Source organism: Trematomus bernacchii, unplaced genomic scaffold (genome assembly GCF_902827165.1).
Source record: "Trematomus bernacchii unplaced genomic scaffold, fTreBer1.1, whole genome shotgun sequence".
NCBI classification, from domain to species: domain Eukaryota; kingdom Metazoa; phylum Chordata; class Actinopteri; order Perciformes; family Nototheniidae; genus Trematomus; species Trematomus bernacchii.
The window spans coordinates 416044-432424 of NW_022987731.1; the positions used below are offsets into that span (position 1 = coordinate 416044).

General features: G+C 40.1%; 1 protein-coding gene across 1 annotated transcript; it reads right to left on the reverse strand.

Annotated features, from left to right (window-relative positions):
* Positions 1 to 582: 582 nt before the first annotated feature.
* On the reverse strand, positions 583 to 13230 carry si:ch73-70k4.1 (Fanconi anemia core complex-associated protein 20). Its single transcript, XM_034145618.1, has 4 exons — positions 12941 to 13230; positions 5824 to 5965; positions 1835 to 2241; positions 583 to 1164 (listed from the first exon to the last, which is right to left on the reverse strand). Exons 1-4 carry the CDS (start codon positions 13075 to 13077, stop codon positions 1092 to 1094), a joined length of 759 nt encoding a protein of 252 aa, XP_034001509.1. The 5' UTR covers positions 13078 to 13230; the 3' UTR covers positions 583 to 1091.
* Positions 13231 to 16381: the final 3151 nt, after the last annotated feature.

Here is a 16381-nt window from a genome sequence, read left to right on the forward strand (position 1 = left end):
GCACACGACGGCAGAAACATTCTTGCAGATGCTACAGGTGTGTGTGTGTGTGTGTGTGTGTGTGACTGAGACATCCATTTTCTTTAGTGCTGCTAATCTTACCAGAAGCTGTGTAGTAGTTTTACACAGTAGAGTTTAAAGGTCTCCTATCAAGTCCTTTTTACATAAATATGTGTCCCCGGTGTGTCAGGGAACTCACAAAGTCTCAGAAAACAAAACCCTCTCTCTTTTCCTCCGTACCCAAAGAATGAACCGCATATGTCACCTCACCAGTCAAAACACTGAATGAAGCAGTTGCAAGTTTAGAATCCGTTTCCTGCGTTACACAGGGTGGAGAGGTTGTGAGCTAACTGCTAACGTTAGCTCAGCATGTTTCTCTCATTTCATTTCATCTGATAACTTCAAGTCCAGACATGCAGGTAAAGTTAGTAGAGTAGATACCACAGAGATCTTTAAAGTGTTTTGTCATACGTTACTTCAAACTGGACCGAAAGTCAATTAGGACAGCTTCTGGCATCTGTTTTAAGGGATACGATGCAATTACAAGCTAAACGTAAGTACATACAGAAATGAAAAATCAAATATAGGTCCAGTCGTTTATAGACATTTTAATACAGAGATGTTAAATATTATACCTTTAAGCAGTTTTAAAAAATGTTTCTGTGCTTGAGAAGATCAAATCAAAATACATGAAGTGGTTAGCTTAGCTTAGCATGAATATTCCCAGTGGGAGTAAAAGCCGGGCTGCGTCTCTGAAGCTCTCCGTTAACACACATTTCTTTAATTCATCTGTTAAACATTACAAGAGACACAAATCTGTAACATTACATTCAATTCATTTCAACAGAAGTCTGTCAAAGGATAGCCCTTTTCTTTAGCAGCTTTGTGCCTAGTTTCATTTTGTTTTTAGTGAGCAGAGCAGTCAAAGCGCCCTGGTGTCAGAGTGTCTTCAGTTGTGAAACTTCTTCCAGTGTTCATGTCTTCTGTCCAAAGAGCTTCTGTCACTTTGAGTCAGGCCCAGAGTGGAGGAGAGCTCCGTCAGTGTACCATCTGATCCTGAGTCAGTGTGTGTGTGTGTGTTTCCTGTCCTCTCACCAGCTCATGTCCACATTGACCTCAGACAGACAGCGGGCCAGGTGGCCGTCACGCTCCATCTGTGTGGAGCTGAGAGAGGAAGAAGCAGATCTGTTGGTGCTGACTTTACCATCGGCTAAAAACAAACTAAAGACTCCAAGTGATCACATCCAGCGTGAGCTCACAGTGAGTGTGAGTGTGAGTGTACAGGTGAGGCTGTGACACACACACACATTTAAAGCTTCAGTTATACTATTCAAAAGCTTTGAATGTGGTACCATCATAACCCTATGAATAAATGGAAAAAGTTTTGAACGGCTTCACACAAACAGATATATATTGAAGCTGTCAGTGTTAACGCTCATATTTAATATGGAAACCTAAATGCATTCAGAAAGTGTGGGAGATGATGGACAGATATGAACATCACCATACAATCAAATACCCTTTGCAGCGCATATTATACATTATATATTATACAATATATATTATATATTGGCATTGCAATCCCAGGGACTGACAGCACCTTTGCCACAAGTTATAATAAAGAATAAAACACTTAGATGTATTTGACTGGGTTGTCATGCAACACCACTCATGTATTTGTAACTAAACACATATAGAGTTTAATCAAATTGAGGGGGGGGCAGAAAGCCTACATTCTCCAAACATGTGAAATAAGGAGGTGATGGAGGAGAAGGAATCCTGATGTTACTCCTGGTTAAGGAACAACAAGCGATAACTGTGTAGCATCACTCACCCCACAGTGAACTCCAGCAGGCACATGGGACAGCTGTGCAGCCCCCCCCCTCCTGCTGCAGCTCCAACAGTCCTCTGCACCCCCTCCTCTTTATGCTCCTCCACCCTCTGTAGAGAACCCTTCCTCCTGGCCCCCCCCTGCTCTCTGTTGAGCACTCCAGTCTCTCCTTCTTTCCTCCACCTGTCTCCCCCATCACCTGAGGGTGTGGTGGGTGATGGTGGCTCCTCCCAGCTGTGGAGGGGGGGCCTTGTTGTTTGGGTGGGGGGTTCACTGGGCCTGCAGTGAGAGGACAGCACTGAGGGCTGCTGCTGCCTGAGAGGGGAGGGGGGGGAGGGTCTAGGGAGGGGGGGCACCTCTCCACTGAGGTCACACCACCGCTGCTCCGCCACCCGTCCGGCTGCAGGTCTCTGAAAGAAAAAGTCTTGTTCAAACTGAAAAACTGGAAACTCTTTAAAGACTTAGGACGGATGATTATGTGTTCTATCTCAAACATAAAGTAATAAAGGCCTCTGTGTTCAGGAGGGTCTCATCCTTTCTGTATGACCAGAGAGTGGAAACTCACTGTACTACTTCTACACCGTCAACATTCAATCCATCATCACAGGTTTGATAAAGGTTAGCACTTTAAATATAAAAGCTTACTTCCTGAACATAATGACATCACTATGTAACATTTGCGCTTCTATTGGCTTGCGCTCCAACACATTGTACGTGATAGGCTAAGGGGCGGGACATCTCTAAGCTGTTGACCAATCACAACAGACCCGGCCAGCTAACCAATCAGAGCAGACTGGGCTCTAGTTTCAGACAGAGGGTGAAAAGAGGTGCTGCAGCACAGGCAGTATGAGAGAAATAAAGAGCTTTTTGAACATTAAAGCATGGAGACATGTCCCAGTAGAGACACTACATACTGATATACACCTGAACATCAGCAGGAGAGGACTCTTTAAAGTAGAGACACTACATACTGATATACACCTGAACATCAGCAGGAGAGGACTCTTTAAAGTAGAGACACTACATACTGATATACACCTGAACATCAGCAGGAGAGGACTCTTTAAAGTAGAGACACTACATACTGATATACACCTGAACATCAGCAGGAGAGGACTCTTTAAAGTAGAGACACTACATACTGATATACACCTGAACATCAGCAGGAGAGGACTCTTTAAAGTAGAGACACTACATACTGATATACACCTGAACATCAGCAGGAGAGGACTCTTTAAAGTAGAGACACTACATACTGATATACACCTGAACTAGGGTTGCAAAGGGGCGGAAAACTTCCGGTAAATTTCCGGAAAGTTTCCATGGGAAGTTAAGCTGGGGAATTTTGGAAATATTCGATGCAAAATTAAACAAAAAACATGACATTTCAACAGATTTTATTTTTATTTTTATTTTTTTAAGTAGAAGTTTTAATTATTTTATTGAACAATTATTTGTTTCATTGAAGAACAAAAACAGGAATGTTGAGTTAAATATTACTCATCCCCCCCAACCCCACTCATTAAAAAAATGAACAAAAATGCACCCCCCATCCAAAAATCCCCACAAAGTCCCATTCAAAATGTGAAATGAAAGAGCCCTTCTCCCTCCAAAAAGTCCCATTAAACATGCACATCTTCCTTCAAGCAATCCTCTGCATTTTTGCTAAACTCTTTCAGTCAATGGGCTCTTCCTGGGCCTCATCAACATCCAACTCTGAGTCTTCCTCTTCAGTGTCACTGTCCAGCCTTGTTGAGGATGGCTCTGTGTCAGGCTCAAAGAGCCTTAGGTTTGCCTGAATGCCAACCAGTTTTTCCACTTTTCACATTTGTGAGCCTGTTGCGAACCTTTGTGTGGTCTCAATAGCCATGCAGTAAGAAGTGTGCTATGGCATGGATATTCAAGTGTACTTGAATGGCATCTGTTTGTTTTAGTCAAGATTATGCTAAAATATACTTTCCCCAACTATATTTAACTTCCCTATGAAGTAGTGTTAATTTCGTTGACTAAAACTATGACGAAATATGTTCGTCAACGACCTTTCTTTCCATGACGAAAACGAGACGATGACGAGACGGCACCGACGGCAGTAAACAATAACTGTAAAGAAATCATCATGCAATATCGTTGACGAAAAGTGACGAGACGAAAATGTGGTTTACTAAATAAAAACTATGCCAAAATCTCTCTTTACTTTCGTTGATGAAAAAGGAGGAGACGAAATATTATCAAAGATAACGTTACATCTCTGATAGTCAGTTTTTCTCCCAGCAGTTCCATTTCCGGTGCTGCGGCTGGGTGCAGCAGCTGTGTGTCTGTGCTGCGCGCGGCAGTACATTTGAATTACACCGGGCAGCGGCACAATACGAACTGTCAGGAAGACTCGGGTCTAACTCATGGTCTAACTAACCTTATTTAACAGAAAATAAAATGGCAACAACGGGGCTTGGGAGCAGTGGTCGCACTCGCGTTAACCGAATACCCCCCCGTCAGCGCGAGTGAGTGATAAATTGTGCACTCGACGGGTAATAATGGATTATGACGGAAATGTTACGATCCTGTCTGTCAAAATGACTGACAACGAAAAAGTCTAAAGCCACCACTGCTTGGGAGAAAGAAACAATGTGATATGTGGGCCCATTTTCGCTACAATGAGGCGGAGAAAAAAAGCGAGTGCATTGTTTTATCAGAAGGGAAGCAATGTGGCCATAACACAGCTGGTAAAAACACCACAAACCTGACCAGATACTCTGTGCAAAGCTGCATTCTTAATCATTCAACCTGTGTTTTTCATCAAATAAGGACAAGATATAATCTTATTGTGAAATAAGTTTGACTAAAATGACAAATTATTGGTTTTGGCTAGACTAGTTTGACTGAAATGTTCCATATAATCTGATGACTAAAAAAGACTCAACAGTTTTCATTGACAAAAAGTAGACTAAAAGTCTGAGCATTTTAGTCTTATTTTAGTCAAAGAAAACTAATTATTTTAGTCGACTAAATCTTGACTAAAATAGTTACTGTTTTAGTCGACTAAAATAAGACTAAAATGCTCAGACTTTTAGTCGACTAAAACTTGACTAAATAAAAACAGGATGAAGGTGACTAAATATGACTAAAACTAAAAAGGAAATTTAACACAGGACTAAGACTAAAACTAAATAAAAAAATAGCTGACGAAATTAACACTACTATGAATAGCCAACCTTCAATTTAGAAAATTCCCAGTTTATTCCCATAAATTCCTGTTAATTCCCATGGAAAGTTTCCATCTTTGAAAATTCCCAGAATTTTGCAACCCTAACCTGAACATCAGCAGAATAGGGCCCCTTTCATTATGATGTGCCTCTAACTATGAACATGATACATTGTGTTTCACTGTGATGCTGTCGCTTTGTCCCACCTTACAGATATAGCGGTCGCTCTCCATGTTTTCAGAGTTAATGACTAAAACATGTTTAGAAAAATGAATATTGAAGATATGTTTTTACATTTTTTAAGCAGCTTGAATCGTATTAATTTGGATTTAACATGTATCTTTATTTATTTATTAAAGAAGTACATTGTATTGGATAATATTATTTATCTTGTTTAAAAAAAAAAAATTATTCTTTTAATTCAACTGTTCAAGTTTTATTTGAATACATGCATGATGTTTCCAAAGTTTATGAGTTATGGTGATAAATAATCGTGATTTCAATATTGACCAAAATAATCCTGATTATGATTCTAACCATATGTATGTATAACCAATGTATATTTTATGTTTTTAATATTTTTTAAAAGATGCACACACATCTGACAGAGCGCTCTCTGTGCGTCTGTGGGAGATGATCCTGATCACCTGGAGCATGACGACACACACCACTGCAGCGTATGCAAGCACACAGCAGGAACATTTGAGAACATTTGAGAACATTTGGAACGTGGCGTGTTCTCTGTAATGCGAGTGTTGTATGAGTTTCATCATGTGGGGTGAGGAACCGTACCGCTACAGACGGAGGAGGAAGAGGAGGAGGAAGGTCCCAGAGCTGGTCCTCCTGCAGAGCGCTCCTCAGAGCCATCGCCCACAGCCGCTCTGCTGCAGGCAGCTGCTGGAGGCTCCACCACCCCCCAGGAGGAGCCTCCACCCTGCAGCAGCAGGGGTACAAAAGGAATCTATTACAATACGTAGTTAAACAGAAAACTAATGTATTCAGTAACCTAAGTATCACAATATACAAGTAATGTAACCTGTTACTTTCAGTTACCTCAATTTCAAATGCAATGCAAATAAATACAAGAGTAAAAAATGATCGTTTTAGTTTTTTTAATCATATATAAAACAACAGATTTTTTGAAATGTAACATTAATCTGATTATGTATTTGTTATGTAACTGTAAGGGAATACAGTTACCTTTTTTGTATCCTGATTCCGTTATCCTGTTACATGTAATCACCATATACTGTAATATATCATATTACACACAGTACTCCTCTCCTCTTATCTTACAGACCCTGAGAATCAGAATCAATCTCACACCACATGTTGTGTGTATCACAGGAGTTTTAATCTGATCAAGAGTTTTTCAGATGTATAAAATCCTGATTTAATCTTCTGATACCCAACGTGAACGGTGATAGCTTTTATTATATATTTTTACTTTTGACTTTATTTTTTCTATTTATTTGTTCACGTTTATTTATAGAGCACCTTTCAACACAAGGCAATTCAAAGTGCTTTACAAAAATGAAAGACATTAAGAGCATTAAGAAACATATTATAAAATGACATTTAAAAACACTAATTTAAAAGCAAAGATAATAAAAGTTACAGTGCAGTTTAAGATATGAATATATCAATTAAAAGCAGCGGCAAAAAGAAAAGTCTTCAGCCTGGATTTAAAAGTAGTAAGAGTTGCAGCGGACCTGCAGGTTTCTGGGAGTTTGTTCCAGATATTTGGAGCATAATAACTGAACGCTGCTTCTCCATGTTTAGTTCTGACTCTGGGGACAGAAAGCTGACCAGTCCCTGAAGACCTGAGAGATCTGGATGGTTCATAATTTAGCAGTAGGTCAGACATGTATTTTGGGCCTAAACCATTCAGTGCTTTATAAACCAGCTGCAATATTTTGAAATCTATTCTTTGACACACAGGAAGCCAGTGTAAGGACTTCAGAACAGGAGCGATGTGATCCACTTTCTTAGTGTTAGTAAGGACTCGAGCAGCGGCGTTCTGAATTAGCTGCAGCTTTCTAATATATTTTTTAGTGAGACCTGCAAAGACACCATTACAGTAGTCGAGTCTACTGAAGATAAAAGCATGGACAAGTTTTTCCAAATCCTGCTGTGACATTAATCTTTTAATCCTAGATATGTTCTTTAGGTGATAGTAGGCTGATTTAGTAACTGTTTTAATGTGACTGTTGAAACTCAGGTCAGAGTCCATGACTACACCTAGATTTCTGGCTTTATCTGTTGTTTTGAACATTGCAGACTGAAGCTCAGCGCTAACTTTTATACGTTCTGCCTTGGCTCCTAAAACCATTACCTCAGTTTTATCTTTGTTTAATTGGATTTGTCATTGATTTGTTCAATGCACTTACTCAGTGTTTGAATTGGAGAATAGTCACCTGGTGAAATTGTTACGTAAATTTGTGTGTCATCCGCATAGCTATGGTAACTTATTTTGTTGTTTTTCATTATCTGAGCCAGCGGTAGCATGTAGACGTTAAAGAGAAGAGGCCCCAAGATGGAGCCTTGAGGAACCCCACATGTCATATTTGTCAACTCAGATGTGTAGTTACCTATAGAAACAACGTTTTTTCTGTCCTTTAAAGTAGGATTCAAACCAATTTAGAACTGTTGCCGAAACTCCCATCCAGTTTTCCAGTCGGTCTAGTAATATGTTGTGGTCCACAGTGTCAAACGCAGCACTCAGATCTAATAATACTAACACTGAAGCCACTGTCTGTGTTTAAGTGGATGTCATTGAAGACCTTAAGAGCAGTCTCACGGCCCGTCCACACAGCGGCGTGCATTGAAGCTTGCTCCATTTTTTGGAATATGAGGAAATGACCTGCGGTGTGTCTCTCCCAGCATACACGCGGTTTGATTGGCTGCATAAACGGGATTTGATTGGCTGACGCTTCCATCGAAGCTTCAGAAGCTTCAAAAGTTGAACATTTCTCAACTTTTGCAGCGAGCCACGCCAGCAAAGCTCCGCTTCGCTTCCCACAATGCAGTTCGGCGAAAAGTGACGTCACCCCATTCAAGTGAATGGTGAAGCTTTCAACGCACACCGCTGTGTGGACGGGCCGTTAGTGCTGTGGTTTGGACGAAAGCCTGACTGGAACACATCCAAACAGTTATTTAAATGCAAGAAATTACTCAACTGTTGAAAAACAACTAATGCTGCGTTCACACCGGACGCGATGCGAATATTCGCTTCGCTCTAATCGCTCCTATCGCATCGCTCTAAACGCTCGAGTTTCACCGCGGCTGCCAGCTGTGTTTACTCGCATCATTCAAACAAGACGCGCTGGCTCGGGAGCTACAACTACAACAAAATGAACATATTTTACCGTGATTAAATTGTAATACACGTTTCTAAATGATGCCGAAGTAACAACATACTCATACCGGTTAGTAAAAACCATGAATTAATGCTTTGACAAATCTGCAGACAAGACGGCAGGCGAAAAATCTTTTAAAATGCTTGTTTTCTGAATGAAGATCGGGTCGACCAGGCTAAGCTAACGTTGTATATGCTCATTCCACACTCATAACAACGGCCTACAGACATAAATAAACCAGCGACTGTATTCGCCATGACACAGGCAGTCTGTGGTTTGTACTTGTTTAACTTTTGTCCAGTTTCTGAACAGATATGAGGAGCTGTGAGCTCTGTGTGCTAACTGCTAACAGCTAACGGCTGATGTTGTGTGGTTGAAATTCAGTGACGGCAGGCTGAGATCCTCACTGCTGATTCCGCGAGAACGCGTCACGTGAATTTGACGCTCGAGTTGAAAAAATTGAACTCTCGCGTTTAACGCGGCACCGTTCAATCGCGTGATTCGCGCCGCGTCCACCACTTCATGCGCGCCGTCGGAGCGAATTCGCGTCTGTCCGCATCTCTTCATTGACTGTACATGTAATCGCGCCGCCCCCAAACATCGCATCGCGTCCGGTGTGAACGCAGCATAAGAGCGGTTTAATGACTGCAGTTTTCAGGGCCTGTGGAAAAACACCTGAGTGAAGAGACTTGTTTACTATATGAAGTAGATCTGAGGCCAAGCAATGAAAAACATTTTTGAAAAATCCTGTTGGAATAATATCAAGGCAGCAGGAGGAGGATTTCAGAAGTTGAATAATGTCTTCTAGGTTTTTATCATTAATCTGATGGAATTGTGTCATGGTGATTTTAAGTGGACACAGGGACAAAACATTTGCTGTACCTGATACGGAGGCACTGACTGCTTGTCTAACTTTCAGAATTTTGTCAGTGAAGAAGGAGGCAAAGTCATTGCAGGCCCTGGCGGATAGAGATTCAGATGCTACTGGCACTGGGGGGTTTGTTAGTCTGTCAACGGTAATGATGTCAGAGAAGAAAGACTGTTGTGCAATTTTCAATTCCAAATTATAAAAGCCAAGTCTCATCTATGTATTTTAAATCTGTAAATATATTATTTATGAAAGTGCTCTTTGATCTGGTGCACAGTGTCTGCTTGTGTGAATCACAAAGTAAGAGAGAGGAAGATGTAAATCCAATCTGTGTGATTAAAAAAGTTAAAATGTTATTTTTAGAAAGAAAACTGCATAACATGTTGAGCCATACAGGTGCATAATGACCACTGAATGGCAAGTTGGTACTGTGGTGACATCTGAATCAGGATTGGTTGCCGTGCCTGTTGTCGTGTTATTATTGTTGAAAGGGCTGCACAATTAATCAAACATTTCCTCAAAATGTTTATTAAATTATCCCAATTGCAGGAACACAATATTTGTTAAAGGCAAAAAATCATTTTCTAGAGACTTTCTATAGAAAATATATTTTCTTGGTACATATCCTCTTCAAACGTCACACCGTAATCACTTAATCTATTTTACAATGATAATGACAATTATGATGCAAAAATGATCAATTCCTCCAACATTGTAAATCCTATTGCAATATCAGTCAAAAATAATTGCAATTAGTTATTTTTTCCAAATCGTGCAGCCATAATAGATATTACTGAAAGCTGCTTTAAATCCTCCTGGCTTCATCTTTTTCATGTGTTCACTCAGTACTTTCTGTCATTTGGTTGTCTGTGTTTTCATCTCTTTATGTTCTGTACACAGGCAGGGCCGGCCCTTGGCACTGGCGAACTAGGCGGCCGCGTAGGGCGCCAGATCTGGAGGGGCGCTGCGCTGGGAGAAAAAAAATAATAATAAAAAATATATTAAAATTAATTCTTTTATTCTGCCTAATTGTCTGCCCTTGATGTAATACATTTACATTAATAATTGAATAAAGTAAACACCCTTTGCACCCCGGGCCGGCAACATTTTGCATTTGCCCATTACGATGATGGGCGCTGTAAGTGATGAAAGTGGGGGATGTTGACTTATCAGGTGCCCGCAGCTCACAGCCAAAGTGCGAGCGGGCCTCCGAGCGAGCAAGAGAGAGAGAGAGAGGGCGCGCATCGGTACCGCGGAGTGTTGTTGGATTGAGGCTGATAACTACAGCACAGTGAGGTAAAGGACTCTGAGTGTTTAGATAGTTCACTTTAGTCTAAGTTATCTCAGTGGGTCTCAAACGGTTTGGTCACAATTTATGTAAACAAATATTTCCAAGGCACTCCTTTATAATTATTAGGATAAATAACAACAGGTTTGAAATCATTCCAATGTATACTATAGGACAGTAAACCAAAAATATCGTTTAAAACTGGAGATATAAAAAAAAATGCATGAATAAATAAATGTTAACTAGGTAAAATAAGATATGAATGAACAACAAAAATAAAATAAGTTACATTTATTTGTTATTGGCTATGGTAGGTTATTGGTTATGTTCACATACTTATTTGATTATTAAAATGTAAACCGATCTTTTTCATATGGGTGTTTTAGAGTTGTACCCCCTAGATCTAGTCTCTAGTAATTCTGCTCAAAGTGCACCAGATTGAAGCATTTTACTTTAAAAAATATCTTTCCAGGGGGGCAAACCCCCGGACCCCCCTAGAGGATGTGACGTCCACCCCACAATTAAAACATGTTCATACAATACTGAATACATTTGAAACCTTTATGTATAACGTATTGACATGTTGGTACATGTCAATACGTTTCAGTTTTTGTAGTGTATTGGTCTGTGGTAGAGATGTTTCATTTATTCTTTCATTTCATTTCAAACCTTTATTTAACCAGATTGGTCCCATTGAGATCGTAGATCTCTTTTTCAAGGGAGACCTGCATATACCTATATATCCTATTGTGTATTGCTTGCAGGGGGGGGCACCAAATCATAATCTCGCCTAGGGCACCAAAATGTCTAGGGCCGGCCCTGTACACAGGACATCTGTTCACTGTCTGTCCTGGGAGAGGGATGCTGCTCTCCTCTAGGTTTTTTAAATGTTTCCCTGTTAATTGTGGGTTACTTTGAGAGTTCTATCTTTTACACTGCGAGGGTCTTAGGTCAGAGTGTGTTGTATAAAGTACAGATTGTAAATCCCCCTGCGGCCAATTTGATCGTTTTAAAATTGGGTCTATAAATACAAATGTGATGGGTTGATGAATCTGTGTTTTCTCCTTTAGTGCAGATTCTGGGCTCCACATCTGACCTCTCAGTTATTTGAAATCTATATGTGCATTCCTGTTTGGTTGTTTGCATTTGGGACAAAATTATCCTAAAAGCTGTCAAGGAATTCCTTCCATCTTGGATCAAGCCTTAAACGAATTTAGGACTTTTAGTTGCACCTTTGCAATATAATAACTAAATAAAACTGCACCTTCTTTGATACGCTTTATGTTCCTTTATTGTTGGCAAAGTCTCATAGAAGAAAATCATTTCTATGGCTAGAGCTATTATTGTAATTAATAAATACTATTTCCAGCACAATTTAAGTAACTAACTACATAGTCATTGTATTATTGTCTCCTTGGGGGGCTGATTTCAGAACTCATTTGATAAGTGTCCTCCCACCTTTTCCTATCTTTCCTATAACCATAAATATGGTCTCAGCTTTCCTTGACGTTTTGAGAGGGGAAATAAAGAGTATTTTTAAAACCAAAGTTTGTTGTTGTTGTTGTTATTGTTGTTGTTTGACGACCAACATGCCACATTATTCAGGCTTGTATGTAGAAGGTCTTCAGTTAGGTCCTGTATGCAGTGGTCTAAACGTAATCAAGTACATTTACTCAAGTACTGAAGTACACATTTGAGATACTTGTACTTTACATTTTATGCTACTTTGTACTTCTACTCCACTACAATTCAGAGGTAAATGGTGTACTTTTCCTCCACTACATGTATTTAATACCTTTAGTTACTTTACAGATCTGGATGAATGATGTGAAATATAATCAAGTGTTAAATCAGACTTTAGTTACACCTGGAGTAAATTCACAAGCTACCCTGCAGTATACAAAGTCATTCAAACTAGCTGCACCTTTACCAGCTTTGATAACACTGTAATGATCAATAATTATAAAACATATCATATAGGCCTATGTTATTCTGAAATTGACCAATCTACACAATGACTACTTTTACTTTTGGTACTTTAAATATATTTGATGCTTATACTTTTCTACATTTAGTTGACATTTTGATTGCAGGACTTTAATTTACCAGTGTAGGAGTAACAGATTATTCCTACACTGGTACTTTTACTCATGTACAAGATCTGAGTACTTCTTTCACCTCTGTCTGTTGTCGCGTTCTTCCGCTAATAACCAATACAAAATAACACTGTTATGTTTGAATGGAGGTTTGTTCTCTAGTTTGGCGTTTCACTTTCCCCTCAGACAAATACGTTATTTAAGTCCCTAGACAAAACTGTGGAACATGTATGAAAACAATATATATTCTAAACTTCTGCCCTTTTTTAATGTGATGAACATGACGCTAAACACCCACCTTCCCGTCGGCGCAGTGCTGTCTCTGGGGAAGGCAGGACTCCTCCGCGCGGTCCCACCGGAACTTATTTCCGGCTGTAGCTCTTTGACTGACACTTTATTCCGTTTAAGTTTAGACTTGGAATATTTTTCAGCCATTTCTTTTAGTTATTTTTAACAACATGTTCGAACATTCCGCGCGAGTGTGAGGAACCCGGATGCAGATGGAACTTCCTCTTCTTCTCTTCGTCGAGCAGCTTGGATTTGAACACCGCTTCCTGCGAGAAGGGTCCAGCTGCTGCTGCAGCCAATATGGTCTAGCTGCGGCAGCGGCAAGTACACGACACTACACGACACGCCCCCTACACGACACGCCCACCTGACACGACACTACGGTGGCTGAGAGATCGTACATGGCAGATTAAAAACGAATTGCAAATGTTATTGTAGCATTTTAAGCAACTATTAGGCAAATAAATTACGAACCTAGTCTATCCGTTTGAGACACAACAGTATAACTTTCAACCCAAATCATTTTGTCAACAAACGGTGGTTTAGTAAACTTTTTTTTAATATATAAAATAGGTATTAATGAGATAATCTATTAATTATGCATGTTCAGTTAGCATACATACGGTGGCCCTGAAGTGCAAGTCAAAACAACATTTCAGAAAACGCTACAGCATTTCAGAAAACACCACAGCATTTCAGAAAACACTACAGCATTTCAGAAAACGCTTCAACATTTCAGAAAACACTTCAGCATTTCACAAAACACTACAGCATTTCAGAAAACGCTTCAACATTTCAGAAAACACTTCAGCATTTCACAAAACACTACAGCATTTCAGAAAACACTTCAACACTTCAACATTTCAACTTTTACAGAAAGGGTATTCCTTTAGGGAGAAGACTTCTTGTTTGTGATTGGTTGTTTTTGCTGCCAGTCAAGAAATGACGCTTCGTGATTGGTCAGCACCCGACAGCTCAACATGTCCCAAAACATCAGCCGTTAGCTCTCCATTCAGAAAACACGCATTTTAAAAGGTTTTTCGCCTGCCGTTTTGTCTGCACACTTGTCAAAGCATTAATTCATGTTTTTTACTAACCGGTATCAGTATGTTTTTACTTCGGCATCATTTTGAAACGTGTATTACAATTAAATCACGGTAAAATATGTTCATTTTGTTGAAGTCTACCATAGTATTTACATGGAGATAAACCCCGAATATTCACATCAGCAGGTCACCCTTGAAAAAGAGATCAATGATCTCAATGGGATTCACCTGCATAAATAAAGGTTTGAAATGAAATGAAATCGCTCTAATCGCTCGGGTTTCACCACGGCTTTCAGCTATGTTTACTCCTGTCATTCAAAAAAGACGTACTGGAGAGGGGGCGGGGCTTATATCCATGCAAATACTATGATAGATACCAACTACAACAAAATGAACATATTTTACCGTGATTTAATTGTAATACACGCATAGGCGGCGCGTGAGGCTCAGGTTTGGGAAGGCTAAATAACTTGTTTTACCTGACGCTGCCCGCCTCCGGCGTCTATAGATAAGAGATCAAGTCAGTGAAAGCACCGCCTGCTGACCAATCAGAGCTCAGTGTGCGGAGTTTAAATCTATCAAGTCATATTACAGGATAAAGGAAATACAGAACAACTGCCGTATGCAGGGAAGACGCCGACGAGTCGCACTTATCATTCATATCACATCATCAATCACATCATCGATCATATAATATCATAATATATCATATATTTCCATATCTGAGTCAGCTTCTCGAGCCGTATCTGGCCGTGCAACACTTACAGTGTCACATAGCCTACTGTATGCAGAAGTATTATTTTAAGCAACACATTAAGTTGACGAAACACTCAACTCAAATGTAATTAAAGTCAGATCACTCGTGTCTTAGATGAGGCAGTGATATCATAAACCTGTTAATGTAGGCCTACGCATTCAAACACTCTGTAGTTTATTTATTTTTTAACCAGCTGTTCTGTATTCACCTTGCATGTGCAACTATGTTGCTTTTATCCTGGATAAAGTGTTTAAGTCATGGATGTTTAAAGTTTAACTTCTTCATATTTGTCTAATATTATAGTTTCATTTTCATTAATGAAGTATGACGCTGCGCTGTCAGTACGCTTGTCCATGTTTGTGATTGGTCAAATGTTGCTAGCCCCGCCCCTTGAACGCGCTCTCAGCCGGACAGAGAAACCCTGGGTTGAGTTACCGAGTTGATAACCAGCGCTGTAGGACCGTTTAGCGAGATCTCGTTTGTTAGGATTAGTTAAGATAACTCAAACATATCCAGGGTATGTTGAACTGGCTTCGTAGTACAGTTTACTGGTGGCTGCATAGCAGCGCTAATGTCAAAGACACAAACATCAGTGTTTCCCCTACCACTGTCTTAGAGGGGCGCTGCGCCCCGCCAACGGAGCCCCCCGCCCCCCCTGAAATTCAAGGTGTTTAAAAAAAAAAAAACATTAGAATAAAATATATATATATAGCACTTTTGTCCAGTTTCTGAACAGATATGAGGAACTGTGAGCTCTGTGTGCTAACAGCTAACGGCTGATGTTTTGGGACATGTTGGGCTGTCGGGTGCTGACCAATCACGAAGCGTCATTTCTTGATTGGCAGCAAAAACAACCAATCACAGCAGTGCTTCTCTGGCTGGCTCTGTCCAATCACAAACAAGAAGTGTTCTCCCTAAAGCCCTTGTTACACTGTCCCGAAATTGACACCAGATGGACACACGAATATGGAATTATGAATTTTGCACGAAGATGGCCCCGAAGTTGGTCAACAGCCAAGCAACAGCCGAAGCAAGTACGATGCCTACAGAAGGCCACACGATGGCACCCGAACCACACACGAAAATATGGTCGTAGACTTTACTGATGATTTAAAATGTATCCAGACTCAACGTAAGAGCTTGTGCCTCTTCGGGGGGTGCTAACATTTAAACATACACTTTATTCTTTACTTTCTCCGTCTTTATATGTAGATTAGAAGATATTACTTATCTCCAACAACAACTTCCTGTCAACAGCGTAAACTCGCCTTCAAAATCAAAGCATCTAAATAAAACAGGAAGTTAACCTAAATTACATTTAAGACATACAACTGCAACGAAAGTAACAAAAACAATGTAACAACCTTTTCAGTTTCACAGAACACAAATTGAGTTATTTACATAATATGTTTACATGATTTTGTTGTGCAATAAATGCAATCTCAATGTCATCGTACTATAATACGATGGCTACACGACGGCATTGCGAGGGCTTCACGTAGTCGTGTTGCCTTCCTAAGACAATCGGGCAGCTTCTTGTTTCCTTCGTATTGTCTTCGTGAGGCGAAAAATGCCCGATGGCACCGATGATCAGACGAAGATGACACGATTTGACAAGATGCCCTCACGAGTGCCTTATGAAGGGCAA

What these genes read in the sequence shown, in the direction of transcription:
- si:ch73-70k4.1 (XM_034145618.1), bottom strand. Translation starts at nt 13,077, where the DNA reads ATGGCTGAAAAATATTCCAAGTCTAAACTTAAACGGAATAAAGTGTCA. An exon ending in AGCACTGCGCCGACGGGAAG is followed by an intron (nt 5,966 to 12,940) that starts GTGGGTGTTTAG and finishes CTGCTGCTGCAG; the next exon opens with GGTGGAGGCTCCTCCTGGGG. An exon ending in TTCCTCCTCCGTCTGTAGCG is followed by an intron (nt 2,242 to 5,823) that starts GTACGGTTCCTC and finishes TTTTTCTTTCAG; the next exon opens with AGACCTGCAGCCGGACGGGT.